This window comes from Corvus brachyrhynchos, unplaced genomic scaffold (genome assembly GCF_000691975.1).
Source record: "Corvus brachyrhynchos isolate BGI_N302 unplaced genomic scaffold, ASM69197v1 scaffold18, whole genome shotgun sequence".
Taxonomy (NCBI): domain Eukaryota; kingdom Metazoa; phylum Chordata; class Aves; order Passeriformes; family Corvidae; genus Corvus; species Corvus brachyrhynchos.
The window spans coordinates 85527-101315 of record NW_008246064.1 but is presented as its reverse complement, the minus strand read 5'-3'; the positions used below and the strand labels follow the sequence as shown (position 1 = coordinate 101315).

Sequence of the window (15789 nt, the reverse complement as noted above, 5' to 3'; positions counted from 1 at the left end):
CCCCACCATCCCCAACCCCTTCCCAACCCCCTCGTCATTCCCAAACCCTTCCCAAACCCCTCATCATTCCCAACCCCTTCGTTCTTCCCAAACTTTTGTCATTCCCAAACCCTTCCCAAACCCTTTGTCATTCCCAAACCCCTCATCATTCCCAAACCCTTCATTCTTCCCAAACCCCTCATCATTGCCAAACCCTTCCCAAACCCTTTGTTCTTCCCAAACCCCTCGTCATTCCCAAACCCTTCCCAAACCCTTCATCATTCCCAAAGCCTTCTACAGCAAACCCTGCTCCACCCCCAAATCCTTCTCCATCCCCAAATCTTTCTCCACCAACCTTTTCTCCATCCCCCAACTCTTCTCCATCACCAATCCCTTCTCCATCATGAAATCCTTGTCCAACCCCAAAAATCCTTCTCCATCACCAACCCATTATCCACCCCCAAATTCTTTCTCCATCCCCAAACCCTTCTCCATCCTGAAATCCTTCTCCACCAATCCTTTCTCCACTCCCAAACCCTTCTCCATGACGAATCCCTTCTCCATCAGCAATCCTTTCTCCACCACCGAATCCTTCTCCATTCCCAAACCCTTTTCCATTCCCAAATCCTTCTCCATTCCTAAACCCTTCTCCACCCCCAAACCCTTCCCCATCCAATCCCTCTCCGTGTGGGATGAGGGGAAAAATCGGTGTCTAAAATTGGCAGGGAAAATGAGGAGGAGAAATAAAAGCTCCATTTCCAAGCTCCTCCTCGTGCCAAAGTGCCAATTCCTCCTCGGAGAATTTTCCCTAATTTTAGGCTAAAATTGCATTTTAAATTTCTTTTAATACCAAAACCTCTTTATCAAGGCCTTCCTCCCTCACCTCCCCGAAGTGTAATCCCATAATCCAAAGCCTGCCAGGAAAACTAACACAGAAAAATGCCCCCAAATGGTGCTGTCGCTGTTTTTCAGCCTCTGGAGGAGACGGGAATGGAGAAGCCACAAAAACAGTGGGAAAACCAGCCTGGGATGGGATCAGGAAGCCAAATGTTTGGGAAAAGCTGGAGGAGCCTGACTGGGATTCTCTTCTCCAGCAGCTGGGATCTGCTCTGTTGACACTGACTTTTCCATGGAGAACCAACGGGCACAGACAAACCCATCCCAATTCCAAGCTTTTTCCATTTAAAAGGATGCAAAACCTTCGGCATCCAGCCCAGCGTCCCTGCCAGCCTTCCTGCGGAGCCACTCCCTCCAGAAAGCCGTTTTCCAAGGGGAAAAACAGGATTCCAAGGGTGTTTTAAAGGGAATGGCGACCCTGGCTTCCCACTCCTCTTGTGCCTTTCCATCAAAATCCTCCCCCACGGCCCAGGAACACCGGGAATAGCAGCCGCAGCTGTCGGACGCCGGAGCCGCGGTGCCGGTGGGTTTAATCCCTCCTGGGTGGGTTTAATCCACTTGGGAAAGGTGTGGGGTGGGGAGCAGGGTGAAAAATCCAAGGAATGTGGTTGTAATTTCAGGGTGGAAGCGTCGGAGGCGGGAGCCGTGACCATGGGAATTCAGTGCCAGGAAAATCCCGACCTTCCGGCCATCCTGGCCCAGAAGAAAAGGAATTGAAGCTCTGGAGTGAGTTGGAACCATCTCACCCTGAGTTCAGCCAGAGCCACGGCTCATCTAGGAATGAGGGATTCATGGATTCAGGGAAATTCAGGGATTTGGGGTTTGGAGCGAGCAGCAAAACCTGGAAGGAGCAGGGAGTTCATGTCCGGCCCGAGGTGAAGCCCTTGGATGGTCACCTCGGCCCTCAGCTCCTCCTCATCCCAGTTTATGGGATAAACCCCCACATTCATGGGAGCATCATTCCTTGCTGCTCCCTCTGCTGTGCAGGCAGCACGGAGACCCTCAAAATTCCATAGGAAAACAATTCCCAAGCTGGAAAGCACCAGCACAGCTCTATTCCCTCACTCGGAAGAGCTTCTCCTCAGCACCTCCTTCCCATCCCAGGGATGCTCCCAGTTGCCTCCAAGCTGCTCTGCACCACTGAACTTCAGCTCATCCCTCCACAGGGATGCAACTCCCAGCTATTCCAGCTCCAAATCTCCCTTCAGAGCCTCAAATTAACATTTTCTTCATCAATCCCAACATCCTTCAACAATATTTGCAATCCTGAGATCCCGGAATCTCCAGGGAATGCCATGGGATAAAGGTGACACTGATCCAGGGGTAAGAATCCTTGAAAAGGCTTCCCTGGATTCCCCTGTGGAAGCAACAGCTCCTGGCTGTGCAGGGAGTGCCAGCTCTGAGCTCATTTTCCAATTAATTTCTTTCCAGGGAGATAAACATTTGTCCGTAATTTTGTCGGAGTGAACTTGCCAGGAATTCTGGCTGGAGCACTCGGAGGCGTTCCGGGAATGGGATTAACCCTTGGGATCCTGGCAGCACATGGAAAGGCAACAGCAGCCGTGTGGGATGTTCCTGGGTGCTGCAGGGTTCCAGGGTGCTGCTGCTTCCGCCTCCAGGAAAGTCACTCCCGGGAATGCGGGAGCACCGGAGCAGTGGGAGGATTGATTCCTTTCTTTCCATGGATCTTCTCCAGCTTTTTAAGGAATCAGAAAGATACAGGAAAGGCTCCTAAGCTACACCCTCAGTTTGTCCTTCTCAGTGTTATTCCCCCTCATTCCCATTTTTTTGGCCAGCTCCACACACGAGGTTGGAATGCAGGGCAGAACTTCAGGGAAGTCCGGTGTCCACTCGAGCTGTGGCCGCAACGGCCGAGCCCCAACAGAGCCACTCCAGAGGATCCGGGGTCACTTCTGTCCCCCTGCCACGCCCCGAATCCACACTGACCTCCCATCCCATGGTCCTTCCCAGGGATTTGCCTCCCTCACCTTCATGGGGTTCTCGTCGTACGTGGGGGTCCCGAGGTCCATCTCGGCCTCGTGCTCCAGGCTGGCGTCGTCCCCGGGGCTGTCCCAGGTTGGAGGATCCCACTGGGTTTGTCTGGAGGAAGGGAGACAGACCCTTAAAGAAACCGGGACCTGCTCATGGATTATCCCATCAGCTGGCACATCCGGAGTCCATCAGCCATCAGAATTCCTGACACGCGGAATTCGCGGCCTCGTCTTGCTCCTGATGCTGAGTTTGACGATTTCTAAGTTGGAGAAGGTTAAAACCAAGCAGGAAGAACAGGAAAAAGGGAATTTGCACCATTTTCCACCATGGTGACGCTGTGGGATCAAGGGATGTTCATCACCGGGATGAAATTCCCAGGATGGAAAGGTGGGAATGTCCCAGCAGAGACCCCAGCTGGGCCTCCTCATCTCATCCCGAGACTTCCAACCAGCACAGTTCACCAGTTCCTGCTCGACTGGTTTCAGTTCCAGGTGTTTGAAGGTCTCCTGCCCTGCTGTTGGTGTGCCAGGAAGCAGAGAGGAATCCAAAGGGAGATGGAAAAGATTAGTGGATGCAGAGAAATGTGTGCCAGGAACAAGAACTGACAGCAGGAAATGGATATGGGAGAAAATATTCCTGGCTTATCCCTTCAGAGGTGGATCCCCATCCACACCTCCCACGGCGTTGGAAATGTAAAAAAAAATCCTTTTTAGAAGCTTAAAATTCGTTATAATTCCAGGTAATTCCATAGGGATTGATCCAAAACCTGGTTCTTCCCAAAACTAATGGGAAAGGTGTGGGGAAAACATTGGGAAAATCGCGTTCCTTGCTGTGGAGGTGGGAGTTGGGCTCTTCTCCCAAGAATCAAACGACAGGACAAGAGGGAACGGCCTCAAGTTGTGCCAGGGGACGTTCAGGTTGGGAAAATTCCTTCATGGAAACAGCTGTCCCTGGACAGTGCTGGAGTGCCCATCCCAGAGGGATCTCAAAGCCCTGTGGCCGCGGCACCTGGGGACAGGGGTCAGCGATGCCCACACTCACCTGGTGACCACGTGGTAGTAGTAGATCTTTCCCTCAGGGTCCCGGGCCGTTTTCCAGTTGGGAGGGAGGACGATGGTTTTGGGTTTGGGAGGGGACGGCGGAGGCAGATCCAGGAGGTTATTGGTGACCACCAGCTCAGGCTGGAAACAGCACGGAAGGGATGAAGAAAAAAGTCATGAGGTGCCCTGAGAGCTCTTTATCCCATGGGAAAACCCTCCCCATCCCTTTGGATCCAGCAGTCCTCACCTGCTGGATGGGCTGGGGCTGTCCGGCTGCCACGATGGTGGTGACGGCCGTGGGGGGCTGCACGATGACTCCCTGCGGATGAGCCGTGTAGATCTGCTGGCCCTGGATGTACTGCAGACCTGGCTGGGCATAGCTCTGGAACAGGGAATCACACTCAGCTGGTTTTCCCAAAAAAACCTTTGCTAGAGGAGAGCAGCTTCCACCAGGTCCCAGGCTGCTCCAAGCCCCAATGTCCAGCCTGGCCTTGGGCACTGCCAGGGATCCAGGGGCAGCCCCAGCTGCTCTGGCAATTCCAGCCCAGCCCCTCCCCACCCTCCCAGCCAGCAATTCCTTCCCAATATTATCCTTAGATTTTTGGAATGTGATTAATTCTGGTAGCTCCAGACTCCCACTTCCAAAAGCCAGTGGAAGCTGAGCTCCCGCATCCACGTTTTACTCGTTTACTCAGCTCCTGCCCACAAACCTCCCTTCAACAGTCAAGAAACCAACACAACTTCTCTAAAGAGGTTCTGAAACATTCCTGCAAGCTGCAAGTTCCCGATTTGCCCCAAGGACTATGGAATCATCATCCCTGGAAGTGTTCTATATCCCCCATCCCTGGAAGTGTTCTATATCCCCCATCCCTGGATGCTCTCAATATCCCCCATCCCTTGGAATGCCCAAGGCCAGGTTGGACATTGGGGCTGGGAGCACCCTGGGCCAGTGGAAGGTGTCCCTGCCCACGGCAGGAGGTGGATTGGGATGTTCTTTAAGGTTCTTCCAACCCAACACATTCCCAGATTCCATGATTCTCTAATTCATGCCGTTTGTAGATGGGAAATGCCCTGGAATGTGCTTTTCTCCTACTCCTGGGCAGGAAGTTCCCTGAGAAGAGCTAAGAAGATGCTCCAACAAGAGAAGCAACAGTGAATAACTCAATTCCCAGCTGGCTCCCCTGGTGTTCCCAGCTGGAATTACCTGGACGATGGGTGGGGTGGTCTGCGAGTAGGGAGAGGTCACTCCGTAGACGGTCTGGCAGGTCTGGCCCTGGTAGTAGATGGCCGGTTGGGACTGGGCCGGGGAATAGGGCTGCTGGACAGCCACGGGCTGCTGGCTGGAATCCCACACCCCGTAGCTCTGGCTCTGCACCGCGCCGGCGGCGGCCACCGGCAGCACGGCCACGTTGGCCTCCTGGTGCACCACGGTGTCGCTCTGGGCCACGTACTGCGGGGTGGTCACCTCCATGGTGGTGGCCACGTGCTGGACAACGGGCACCGGCTGCGGCGTGCTCAGGGCGGGCTCCACCGTGTGCCCCACCAAAGTCTGGGAATGCTCGTATCCCGCCGGAGAGCACATGGAGTCCATGGTGGGCGTGGGCAGCAGCACCTTGCCGGCGTTGGGGTTGCTGGGGTCCACGTAGGCCTGCATGGGGTACCCCGGCGGGTATCCGATGAAGCTGTGGTGGGGCGTTCCGTAGCCCATGGAGTCGTAGGGAAGCGGGGACGTCATTCCCAGGTTTTGGAGCTGCTGTTGCTGTTTCTGGGCTTCCCGTTGGGCCACCTCCTGCTCGAAGAGCTTCCGGCGCTCCTCCGTGGACAGCTTGTTGCGGTCCTTGGGCCGGACCTTCTTCTTGGAAGATGCTGGCGTGTCATACCTGGGAGAGAGGGAACAGGGAAAGGGCTGTGAGGCCTCAGGAAGCTGCCGGCCCAGGGCTCCAGCAGCAAAAGGGAGGGTGGGAAACCTGGAATGCCCAACAACAGTGGCGATTCCTAAAAGCATTCCCTTTTTTCCAGCTGTTTGAGCAACTCAAGAGAAACACCAACACCCCGCTGGTCCTGCTCCCCCACAGGGAGCCAGGGCAGGGGGTCAGCAATCCCGATGGATTGGCCAACATCAGCCTGGTGCTGATGGAGATGCAAAGGTGCCAGAGAAGTTGGAGGAGCTGCTCCGGGATACCTGGAGAGCGAGGGAACATCTCCCAGAGAACCCAAGGAAAGGTCACAACCAGCAGGGTATCCCAAAATGCTGGAAACACTCTGCCGTGTTCTCCTAAAGCAGGACCAACAAGGAATTTGGAAGAGGCTCCCAAACAGGAGCAACTCACACCACGGCACCTTCCCCCTCAAATTCCAGAGCTGGAATGAGAATTCCATCTTTCCAGTCCGGAACCCCGACACGGGAGCTGCAGACATGGCAAAGAACAAGGGAGTCACAAACAGCACATTCCTGTTGGGAATTCTGCTCCTTCCCAGACCACAACTTCAGCTTCAAAAAATAATGGTGTGTATGGGGCTTTAATTCCTTAAGAGTTTTCATCCCAAAACACAGAGCAGCTGGAGGGATTTTTCCAGGGAATTAAAGAAGGAGGGGAAAAAAAAAAGAAAAAGCCTAAGGACTTTGATCAAAGCCCAACCAAGGAAAATTTCAGATCAAAGGTGGATATTTCCAGACGTTACGAGTGTGGTAAAACAGGGATCACAAGGAAAAATGCTTTGCAGCCTGAACGTAATGGATTCTACAAAGCATCCAGGATATTCTCCACATATTCCGTGGCCCTGGGATCCATTTACATATCAAAAGCACATTGCTACCAACAGATCCGCTGGAGCTGTTTCCTGGCATTCCCAGAGGAGCTGCAGGATCCGTTAATGGGAACCTCATTGCCGTGAGGAGTTTGGTTTCCCTAATTAAAGTCTTTCCTGGCACTGCCTGCAGAGTTTGGAGGAGAAGCAGCCGGCGTGGAGGGAGTGGGGAGAAGGAAACCGAGGGTTTAGCGTTCCCTTCTCCATCCATTCGGTTATTTTCCTTATTAAATCCTTGGGATAACAACGGGGGATGCTCAGAGTGGGGAGAACATTCCCAGAGAAGGATGTTGCTCCTTCACGGACACGGCACAGGAGGAAGAGTCAGAGCAGCAACTCCTCACCCAAAAGAACCGCTTGTTCTGTTTAGAACAACCCCGAAAATCCAGGATTTACTTCCTGGGGATGTTTCCAGCCTCGTTCCAGGGGGATAGATTTACATCTGTATTTTTTCTCCAGATGTTTCCAACTTTCCCGGCTCAGCTCAACGCGAGGTTTCCTCGTCTGGCTGACTCGGCACCAATTGTTCCCTAATTACGGAGCGGCTTTGAGAGGGACAACAGAGAACGGAATTCTTGAAAGGAAATTCCCTGGTATTTTTCCTGCCTTTAACACGATCTCCCGTCACTCTGAGCTCCAAGACATGGAATATTTTCCTTCTCTTTATTAGGAGTCGCATTCTCTGCCCTGGCAGTGATGCCACCGTTCCCAAGGAAAGGCAGGAGACACGGCACCGGCCTGCTGGGATCACAGCTCCCTGGATTGTTGTCCTTGAAGGAATATGCAGGGAATAATTACTCAGACAAGGAAGTTTTGGAGTTAGAAGTCCTGGTTTGGGCACTGCTCCCTCCTGTTCAGGCAGGGATTGCTCCAAGTTCAGAATAATTCCCAGCACACCAGGAAGAGGAGGAGGAGGAGAAGGGAATGGGTTTTGAAGGACCCAGGGAGCCCTTTGCATTAGGAGGGCTGCATCCTGGAATTCCTGGATTCCCCAGCCCTGGCAGTGCCCCAGGCCAGGCTGGACACTGGGGTTTGGAGCACCCTGGGACAGTGGAAGGTATCCCCATGGCACTGGATGGGCTTTAAGGTCCTTCCAACCCAAACCATTCCACGATCCCTAATTTCTGTGCAGGAGCTGGCACAGCTTTCCTCATTTCCCACCTCATTCCCAAAACACACCTGAAGATGGAGATGCAGCTCATCCCAGAGAAGAAGCCACCAACACCACAGAACCGCCCAGCTCCCGGGAACAGATCTCACCACCAGGATTGCTCCAGGAGAAAACTCCCTTCCCCAGCCCTGGGCGATTTCAAAGATCTCCAGGACCGTTTTTCCTGCAGATTTTACCCAGGATTACAGCAGATCCCTGGAATATGGTGGATCCCTGCCAGCACTTGCCTGTCCTCCGGCCTCTTTGTCCCCCGCTCGTAGCCCGAGGACGGCGGGGACAGGGAATCTCTGCGTCTCTTCCTCTCCTTGCTCTGGCTCTGCCGCTCCGGATCCCGCTCCCGGCTCAGGATGGGGTTCTTGGGAGTAGGGGTCTGATCCCGGAGCCCGGCTGTCTCTCTCCCACGGTCAGCTATTGGGAAAACAGGGAAGAGGGGGGAAATTTTTATCATTCGGAGTATTTAGAGTATCCCTCTCTTAGAACAAGAGGAAACAGCCTCGAGTTGCACCAGGGAAGGCTCAGGTTGGATTTGGGAATATTCCTCTTGGAAAGGGCTGTCCAGGGGTGGAGTCCCCATTGCTGGAGGGATTTAAAAGCCACGTGGATGTGACACTTGGGGATGTGGCTCAGGGGTGGCCTTGGCGGCGCTGGGGGACAGTTGGACTCAATTTTGCAGGGTTTTTCCAAGCTCACCAATTCCATGATTTTAATTCTAGGTTGCCCCATGCCACCCTCAGGGCTCCGTCTCCCACCACCCACCACTCAGGTTATCCTCCCTATCCCAGGAGCTGCGCAGGCAGAGCATCCCTGGGCATTCCCAGCTGGGAAAATGAAGCATTTCCATGGGAGAAGAGGAGAACATGGAAAAGGTGAGGACTTACCACTGCTCTCCTTTTCCGCTTGGCTCTTCTTCGGGATGCGATACACCTCCTGTGGAAAAGGCACGGGCACGGTCAGAATTCCAGCTGCTCCCAAAACCACCCCAAAGAGCCGAGAACCGCGTAAATCCTTGATAGGGAACCCCCAAAAAAGGGTCTCTTGAGGGAAAGTTCTGGGGGTTTTGTGGTGCTCTCCACTTATCTCCTCTGCTCAGGGTCTGATTTTTGATGGATTTAGGTGGAATTTTGGGCCAAGAGCTCTGGGCAGAGCTGTAGGGTGCTACACATTCCGTGGGGAGGTAAGAGTGTCCCACCAGCACCTCCTGCTGTCCCTGTCCTGGTCTCCAGGGCAGTTTCAGATTGTCCTGCTAGGAGCAGGGAGTTGGGCTTGGTGATTGCCACTGCAGACATTCCATGGGTCTGTGCTCCTGGCTCTGGTGGCCAACATCTGCTCATGGACCATCCCTGGGCTTCTCCCAGCTCCCAAGAGCCTCACTGGGGACAGGGTTCACGTTTCCATGATGTTCCCAAGGTCTGGTGTTTGATGTTGGAGCATCCCAAGGGCAATGAGCAGGAGGCCAAGGCCCAGCTTCGAGCAACCCCTTCGACCAAGGACCTGCTGAAGCTGCTGAGATCAGACCCCAGCGTCCAGCACTCCTTCAATGGCAGCAAAGTCCAAACCCTCTGCTCATCCAGCTCCTCCCTCAGCACAGGAGAGAGTCCAGAGAAGGCCCCAGAGCTGCTCCAGGGCTGGAGCCCCTCTGGAGCCAGGCTGGGAGAGCTGGGAATGTTCCCCAGGAGAAGGGAAGGACACAGGGAGAGCTCCGAGCCCCTTGCAGGGCCTAAAGGGGCTCCAGGAGAGCTGCAGAGGGACTGGGGACAAGGCCTGGAGGGACAGGACACAGGGAATGGCTTCCCAGTGCCAGAGGGCAGGGATGGATGGGAGATTGGGAATTGGGAATTGCTGGCTGGGAGGGTGGGGAGGGGCTGGGCTGGAATTGCCAGAGCAGCTGGGGCTGCCCCTGGATCCCTGGCAGTGCCCAAGGCCAGGCTGGAGCAGCCTGGGACAGTGGGAGGTGTCCCTGCCCATCCAGGGGTGGGATGGGATGATCCCAAAGGTCTGGTGGAGATGGCACCGTGGGAAGGAAGGGAAGAAGAGCTGGGAATGAGGATCAGAACTTCCCTAAAGCCCAGCTTTAGCAGAACAGCCCTGCTAAACCCCACTGGAGTGTGCAGCACCAACTCTTCCCACGTCATTGGAAGCAACTGTGCACCCCCACAATTAGGAATGAGGTTGATTAGCACCTTCCCATGCTCTGCTGTATTTTTAATTGGAATCTTCTGGCACTCTCAGTGTAAATCCCATTTCATCTCAGCGACGCTCATGATCCTACAGAGGTTTTACATTTACATTCCTGACTGTCCAAGCCCTGAAAGCTTGGAATAAAAAGCTCCTTTTTGTTTCATTCCAGCTTCTATCAAGCCCTAGCTCTGTTCCCTTCCTGAAGGAATACAGCATTCCCAAGAATTCCCAGTTGTTTCCAGCTGCTTTGCGCCTGATGGGGCATCCCTGATGGAGCTGCAGCTGCCTCCCAAAACAAACCCCATGGAATCATGAAGGAGATGCTCAGTTCCACACAAAGAAATTGCTGTCAGGAGCTGAGCTGACATTCCAGCTTTCCCAGGGCATCTTCCCGAAAATCTCCTTTCATTTAGGCCCTGGATGAGACAGAGTGGGAAAAAAGACGGATTCAACTGTTCCTGAGGGGAGAAGGCTGCTCCAGGTGGGAATTTAAAGCTCCCACGAGCTCAGAAATGTGGAGTTTACCTTGATTTGACTCTCAGATTTTAAAGAGTATCTTTTTTTTTTTTTAATTCCTCGAGTTTTTAAAGCTGTTTGGGAATTAATTAAAGGGTGGCTCAGGGGGCTCATTAGCAACGTGTCCACCCCCAGGCCTGGATGGGCTAAAAACGAGAATTTCCTTTAGTGAATAAAAGGAAAGGAGAAGAAACCCCGTTGTGGTTTGTCCACGAGGCAAAACCACTTCAAAAGTGCTGCTGCTGGTTAAAAAAAAAAAGGGGATTTGGGCCAAGTTTTTTAGGTTTTTAAAGATATTTTTGCTTTTCCATAGAGCTTGGACACAGCACGTGCAGTTTGAAGGATCTACAAAAAAGAGAGGCATTAAAATTCCATTAAAATGACATTTTTTAGTTGTTTTTATCTGTTTGTGTGTTTGCTATGGGTTAAAAGACTCCAAATCCAGGGGTTTTCAGATTAAAAGTAAAGAAACAAAGCAGCAGCTCCATGTTTGGGGTGGGGAGGGATGCAGGAGGAGCCCATAATTATATAGGATTTATGTATTTATGAATGATGTCATCTCTGCAATGTCCCATATCATGGAATCATGGAAAGGTTTGGGCTGGAAGGGACCTTGAAGCTCATCCAATTCCAATCCCCACCACGGTCAGGGAACCTCCCGCCAGCCCAGGATGCTCCAAGCCCCATCCAGCCATAATTTATGGATTTGATTTTATTTTCCCACAGAATTCCATGGTTGTGGATGGCAGGGATGATCTTGCCTCTCACCACCTCGTGTGGGATGGAAGTGACCACAGGCGCAGGTCCTGAAGCCCCAAAATCACCTCCCAGCAATGGGTTTCCCAATTTCATTTCTTTCTTTCCCACATTAAACTCCTAAAAATGTTCATTTTCAGAGCAGCACATCCAAAAAATCCCCCCAAATCTGCCCCAGGGCTGCTCCCAGAGGGAATGAGGAGCCACCGAGGAACGGGATCGTGGATGAGCTGCCCAGAGGGGAAGGACAACACGAGTGTTGGGAAGAGCTAAACCACACCAACTCCCCAGCTCCTAAAAAGGATCTGTCCCATTAAAGAGCAGGATGGGGAATGGGAAATTACTGGGAAAAGGCTCGGTGGGAAGAGAAGGAGGATATGGAGCACCTGGAGTAAGGGGACTCAGCACCCCCGGCACTGCCGCTCCTGCCACACCTCGCTTGAGGTTCACCAGGGCACTGGGGGAGCCCGTTCCAGGATCCATCCCAACCAACTGGCCAGCCCTAAAAAGTCCAGGAAGCCCAAAATCCAAGGTCATTATGAGCAGGGAGTGAGCTCCGTCCTGCTGGAGAGCAACTCCTGCTCTACGCGGTGGAGCCTCCAGCATCCACGTGGGAAGATGGAGACAGCAAAGGCTTTGAACCAGGAACAAACGGAAGGACTTGTCCAAATTGCTCCATGAGAAGCAGATGGTGGTCAGACCAGGCTGGGGAAAGTCCCAAGAAACGTCGATTTTATTTTGGGAAACGGAAGCTGCTGGCTCGGAGCTGCAGAATTCCTCAATCAACGCGACCGCCGCTAACGGGCTCCAAATGGCTCCCGAGCTTCCAGCACAGCTTTGAAGGGATTGCACGGAAAATTAAACGCAGAAGGAAAAGTGACACGAGTCTGTTCGACACAAAAGAGGGGGGAAAAATGGGATTTAGGCTGTCCAGCCTCAGGCACAAGCCAGCCTTGGCTTGGGAAAGGGAAGAGAGCTGCAGGATCGAGTCAGGACTCGAAAGACGCAGCAGTGGGAAAGGAAGATTGTGCCTTGATGGAACCTCCTCCCTGAATCCGTCCCTCAGCTGCCAATCGCTCCTGAATTAACGGTTGGATTTGATGATCTTAGAGGTCTTTTCCAACCTTAAGGATTCCAGGAGTTTATCCTACAACTCTATGAACTTCTGCTGAATTGTTGAAGGAACACAACTCAACCAAATCCATCCCCTACGCGGCTGGATGCTCTTCCTTCCCTTCCTCCCTCCTCTCCTCTCTTCCCTCTGCAGCTCCAGCGTGATCCCAAGGGATGGGGCAGAGCAAGAGGAAGGACCAACACCACGAAATCCCTGCTGGAAGGCCAGAAAATCCCACAGCAAACCCCGGCCTGGCCGCTCCCCAATCCTATTGTTTTCTCAAACTATTCCTTTCTCTAAGTTATAACAAATTATAAAATTCCCCATTAAAACATGGGATGCACGAGCCAGAGCCAGAGCCAGAGCCAGAGCCAGGCACTCCAGGAAGGCTTCACTGGGAAAGGGACAGGCAAGAGCAGCTTCACCGGGCGTTACCAGGATAAATCAGAGCAGACTCGGAAAGATCACCCCAGGGGAAGATGGAAGCGCCTTTGGCCTTGGTCACCCAAGATTGTCCCATTCAGGGTGAAGTGGCCTCCAGGGCAGGCTCAGGTTGGATATTGGGAATATTCCTCCTGGAAAGGGCTGTCTGGCCCTGGCACAGCTTCCCAGGGCAGGGGTGGAGTCCCCATTGCTGGAGGGATTTACCAGCCCTGTGGATGTGGCACTTGGGGACAGGGTCAGGGGTGGCCTTGGCAGTGCTGGGGGAAGAGTTGGGCTCAATGGTCTCGGAGGGTTTTTCCAACCCTATCAATTCCCTGATTCCATGATTATTAAGCTCCCAGATGGGAGCAAAAAAAAAAAGGCCACTTTGGCCTAAGTCAGGGTGAGGGCTCAGCCTTGAGCTCCGAGTCACCGCAAATGCCTGGAAGGTCAGAAGTGTCCAACTGAAACCGTTTAAACACAAGGCTGGCTCTTCCAAAAGACTTTTCCTAAAACCAATACCCTCTCCAACTCACAAGGAAAGGGCCTGTGGACCCTCAGAGCCACAACTCCCAACTGCCCTTTCCCAGAAGGTGAGGGCCTCCTCTGGGGTGGAGGAAGATTCCCAAAACTCGGTCCCACCTGAGGCAGAGTGGCACCAAAATGTCCTCTCCTGTCCCTCAGCTCAGCTACTCAACCTCAGCCATCAAGTAGACGTTGGGAAGAGCTTCCCAAGCTTGGCCCTACGGCGTGTTCCGGTGCTTCCGAGAGGTCTGTTGGCCATCGCACCACGTGTCACCTCCAGCACGGGCCTCTCCACACGGATCAGCCCACGGAGCCTTACCTGAGCGCAATCCACCCGGAGGAACCACGTGGAACCAGCACCTGTGCCCCTGCCGGGTGCCCAGCAGGCAGCCTTTGGCACTGGGAGGGAGTTTTCAGCCCGGGAGAAGCCATGCGGCGCTTCCTCGGACAGCGGGAACGGCGCCCACGAGCCCGGGCTGAAAACTCATCCCGCTGGGAATGGGAGTGTGTGTGGTGTTGTGCCAGGGGTGTGGCCGTGGCCAGCACTCCTCACGGAGTCGGAGTGTTGGAGCCCTGGAAGGACTTAAAAGTCCTGTGTGTAGAGGTAGAGAAAAAAATTAAGCTCACTTAATCCTTTCAGGCCAGGAGCTGGGATTTCCCCGGAGCGACGTCCATTGCCGGCAATGGACGCACCAAAATAACGTCGGCATCCCCGAGTTAACCACCTCTGTCCTCCTTTCACCTATCACACTGCTCATGCATCATCCAGCTTCCCAACCATCTTCCCGGCTCTTCACGCTATGTCCTCTCCCTTCTTCCGCACGGAGTTGGAGAAAAGGAGCCCCTTGGTCAGCTCTGGCTGCCCGGAGAAGCTGGATGGAAACGGTGGAAATTACAAGGGGGTCATCAGCAAGGCTGGAGAGGACAGCGCTTAAGTCACGACGTTTCCGACCCTCCCGCCCCCCAGCCAAGGCCAGGTGTTCCACCGCCCCAAAAACCCGGCTTTTCCAAAGCTCGGATGTGCCGGGAAAGGCACCTGGGGGTGATTGAGCCATCCCCCTTCCAGCTTGGATTTGTCTTTTAGACATCCGGGGCGGGCTTTGGTGGCACCTCATGAGGTGAGAGGTGGACAGAGGCAGTTAACTCCCCGAGCCATGAAAAAGTCCAGCACAGGATAAATTCCCAGCTCCCAGCTTCCCTACAATTGTTTTAGAGAGAAACGAGCTGTCACAGCCCCGTGTCACGATCCGGCTTTTTTGGGATGGATTTGCTGGGATTACACTCCAAGCTCGTGAGATCCAACCCCATCCCTACAAGCAGACCACGACCTCATTAATAAATACACGGAGAGGATGAGAATCCACCTCTAAAATACGGGACTGTGGCAGGACTCCATGGTCCAACCACAACTTCAACAAAATTCTGTAGATTCCCAAGCTGAGCTTCTCCAAGCTCCAAAGAAAACACAAATCTTGGGGATAAAACGACACCGTCAGATCAAATCTGGTCTCAGACCAATGTTTTGGGGGAGTTTTGTGAAATTTCACACGTTTTACCAATATTTTATCATTTTCTCTGTGCTGTCCCATGCACGTGGAAGGGAACACAGCGGTTCCAAAGGAAAAACTCCGTCTGGATACCCAAAACAAGTCTCCAAAGCAGAGCGGGACTAAGGCCTGCCTTAACTTTCAGTTTAAAACAGGTTGGACTTGATCTTGGGAGGTCTTTTCCAACCTTAACAATTCTCTTGGCAATGACGGAAAAGGACTTTTTCCTCTTTAACCACAAATCCAACCTGACGGTGTCGCTTCAAGAGGAAAAGCACACCAAGAGTCTGCAAATTCAAAGCTGGTAAAGGATCAGATCCACTCGGAACAAAGGGGAGGAAAACACCAAACCACAACCCAGCCTCTCTGCAGAAATGGATTTCAGTCACCTCCCTTCTTCCCCCTCCAAGATTTGTGGCACAAATGATTGTGCCCAAAACTGTGAATTTCCCGGGAGTGTCTGATCCTCCTGAAAAATTCAGACTGAGGCAAAATGTCCCTGAATTCTCCTGGGAATCTCTGCATTTCTAAATCCTGATGTTTGTAGCTACAGAATGGCACAAGCAAAGCTTAAGGTGAGGTCTCCTCCACCTGCGCTGGTGCCGCAGCACAGTTAACACCCGTTATTTTAATTAACCTCCTTCAATCATTACTCATTATCAAAGTCAATGGGTAAATAAACTCCTTAGCTCTGTGATGCATCAGAAAACATGAATTTGCTTAAAACTACTTCCAGTAATTAAAGCTGGGCTGGTGGTTGATTGAGAGAAGGGCAGAAGAGCCACCAAGCCCACAGGAAGCTGGAATTGCAGCAGCACCTTCAATTACTGCTGGAGCCCCCGG

At 53.0% G+C, this 15789-nt stretch overlaps 1 protein-coding gene across 1 annotated transcript in view; it reads right to left on the bottom strand.

Moving 5' to 3' along the window:
- Positions 1-15789, bottom strand: part of SETD2 (SET domain containing 2) — a gene marked incomplete at its 5' end in the record, with an annotated part of 35430 nt that overhangs the window by 4183 nt on the left and 15458 nt on the right. Inside the window, 6 exons of the mRNA XM_017746712.1 lie at positions 2865-2976; positions 3910-4049; positions 4156-4290; positions 5113-5788; positions 8115-8295; positions 8766-8814. Coding sequence (XP_017602201.1) covers positions 2865-2976; positions 3910-4049; positions 4156-4290; positions 5113-5788; positions 8115-8295; positions 8766-8814 — 1293 coding nt within the window. The remainder of the gene's footprint in view (positions 1-2864; positions 2977-3909; positions 4050-4155; positions 4291-5112; positions 5789-8114; positions 8296-8765; positions 8815-15789) is intronic.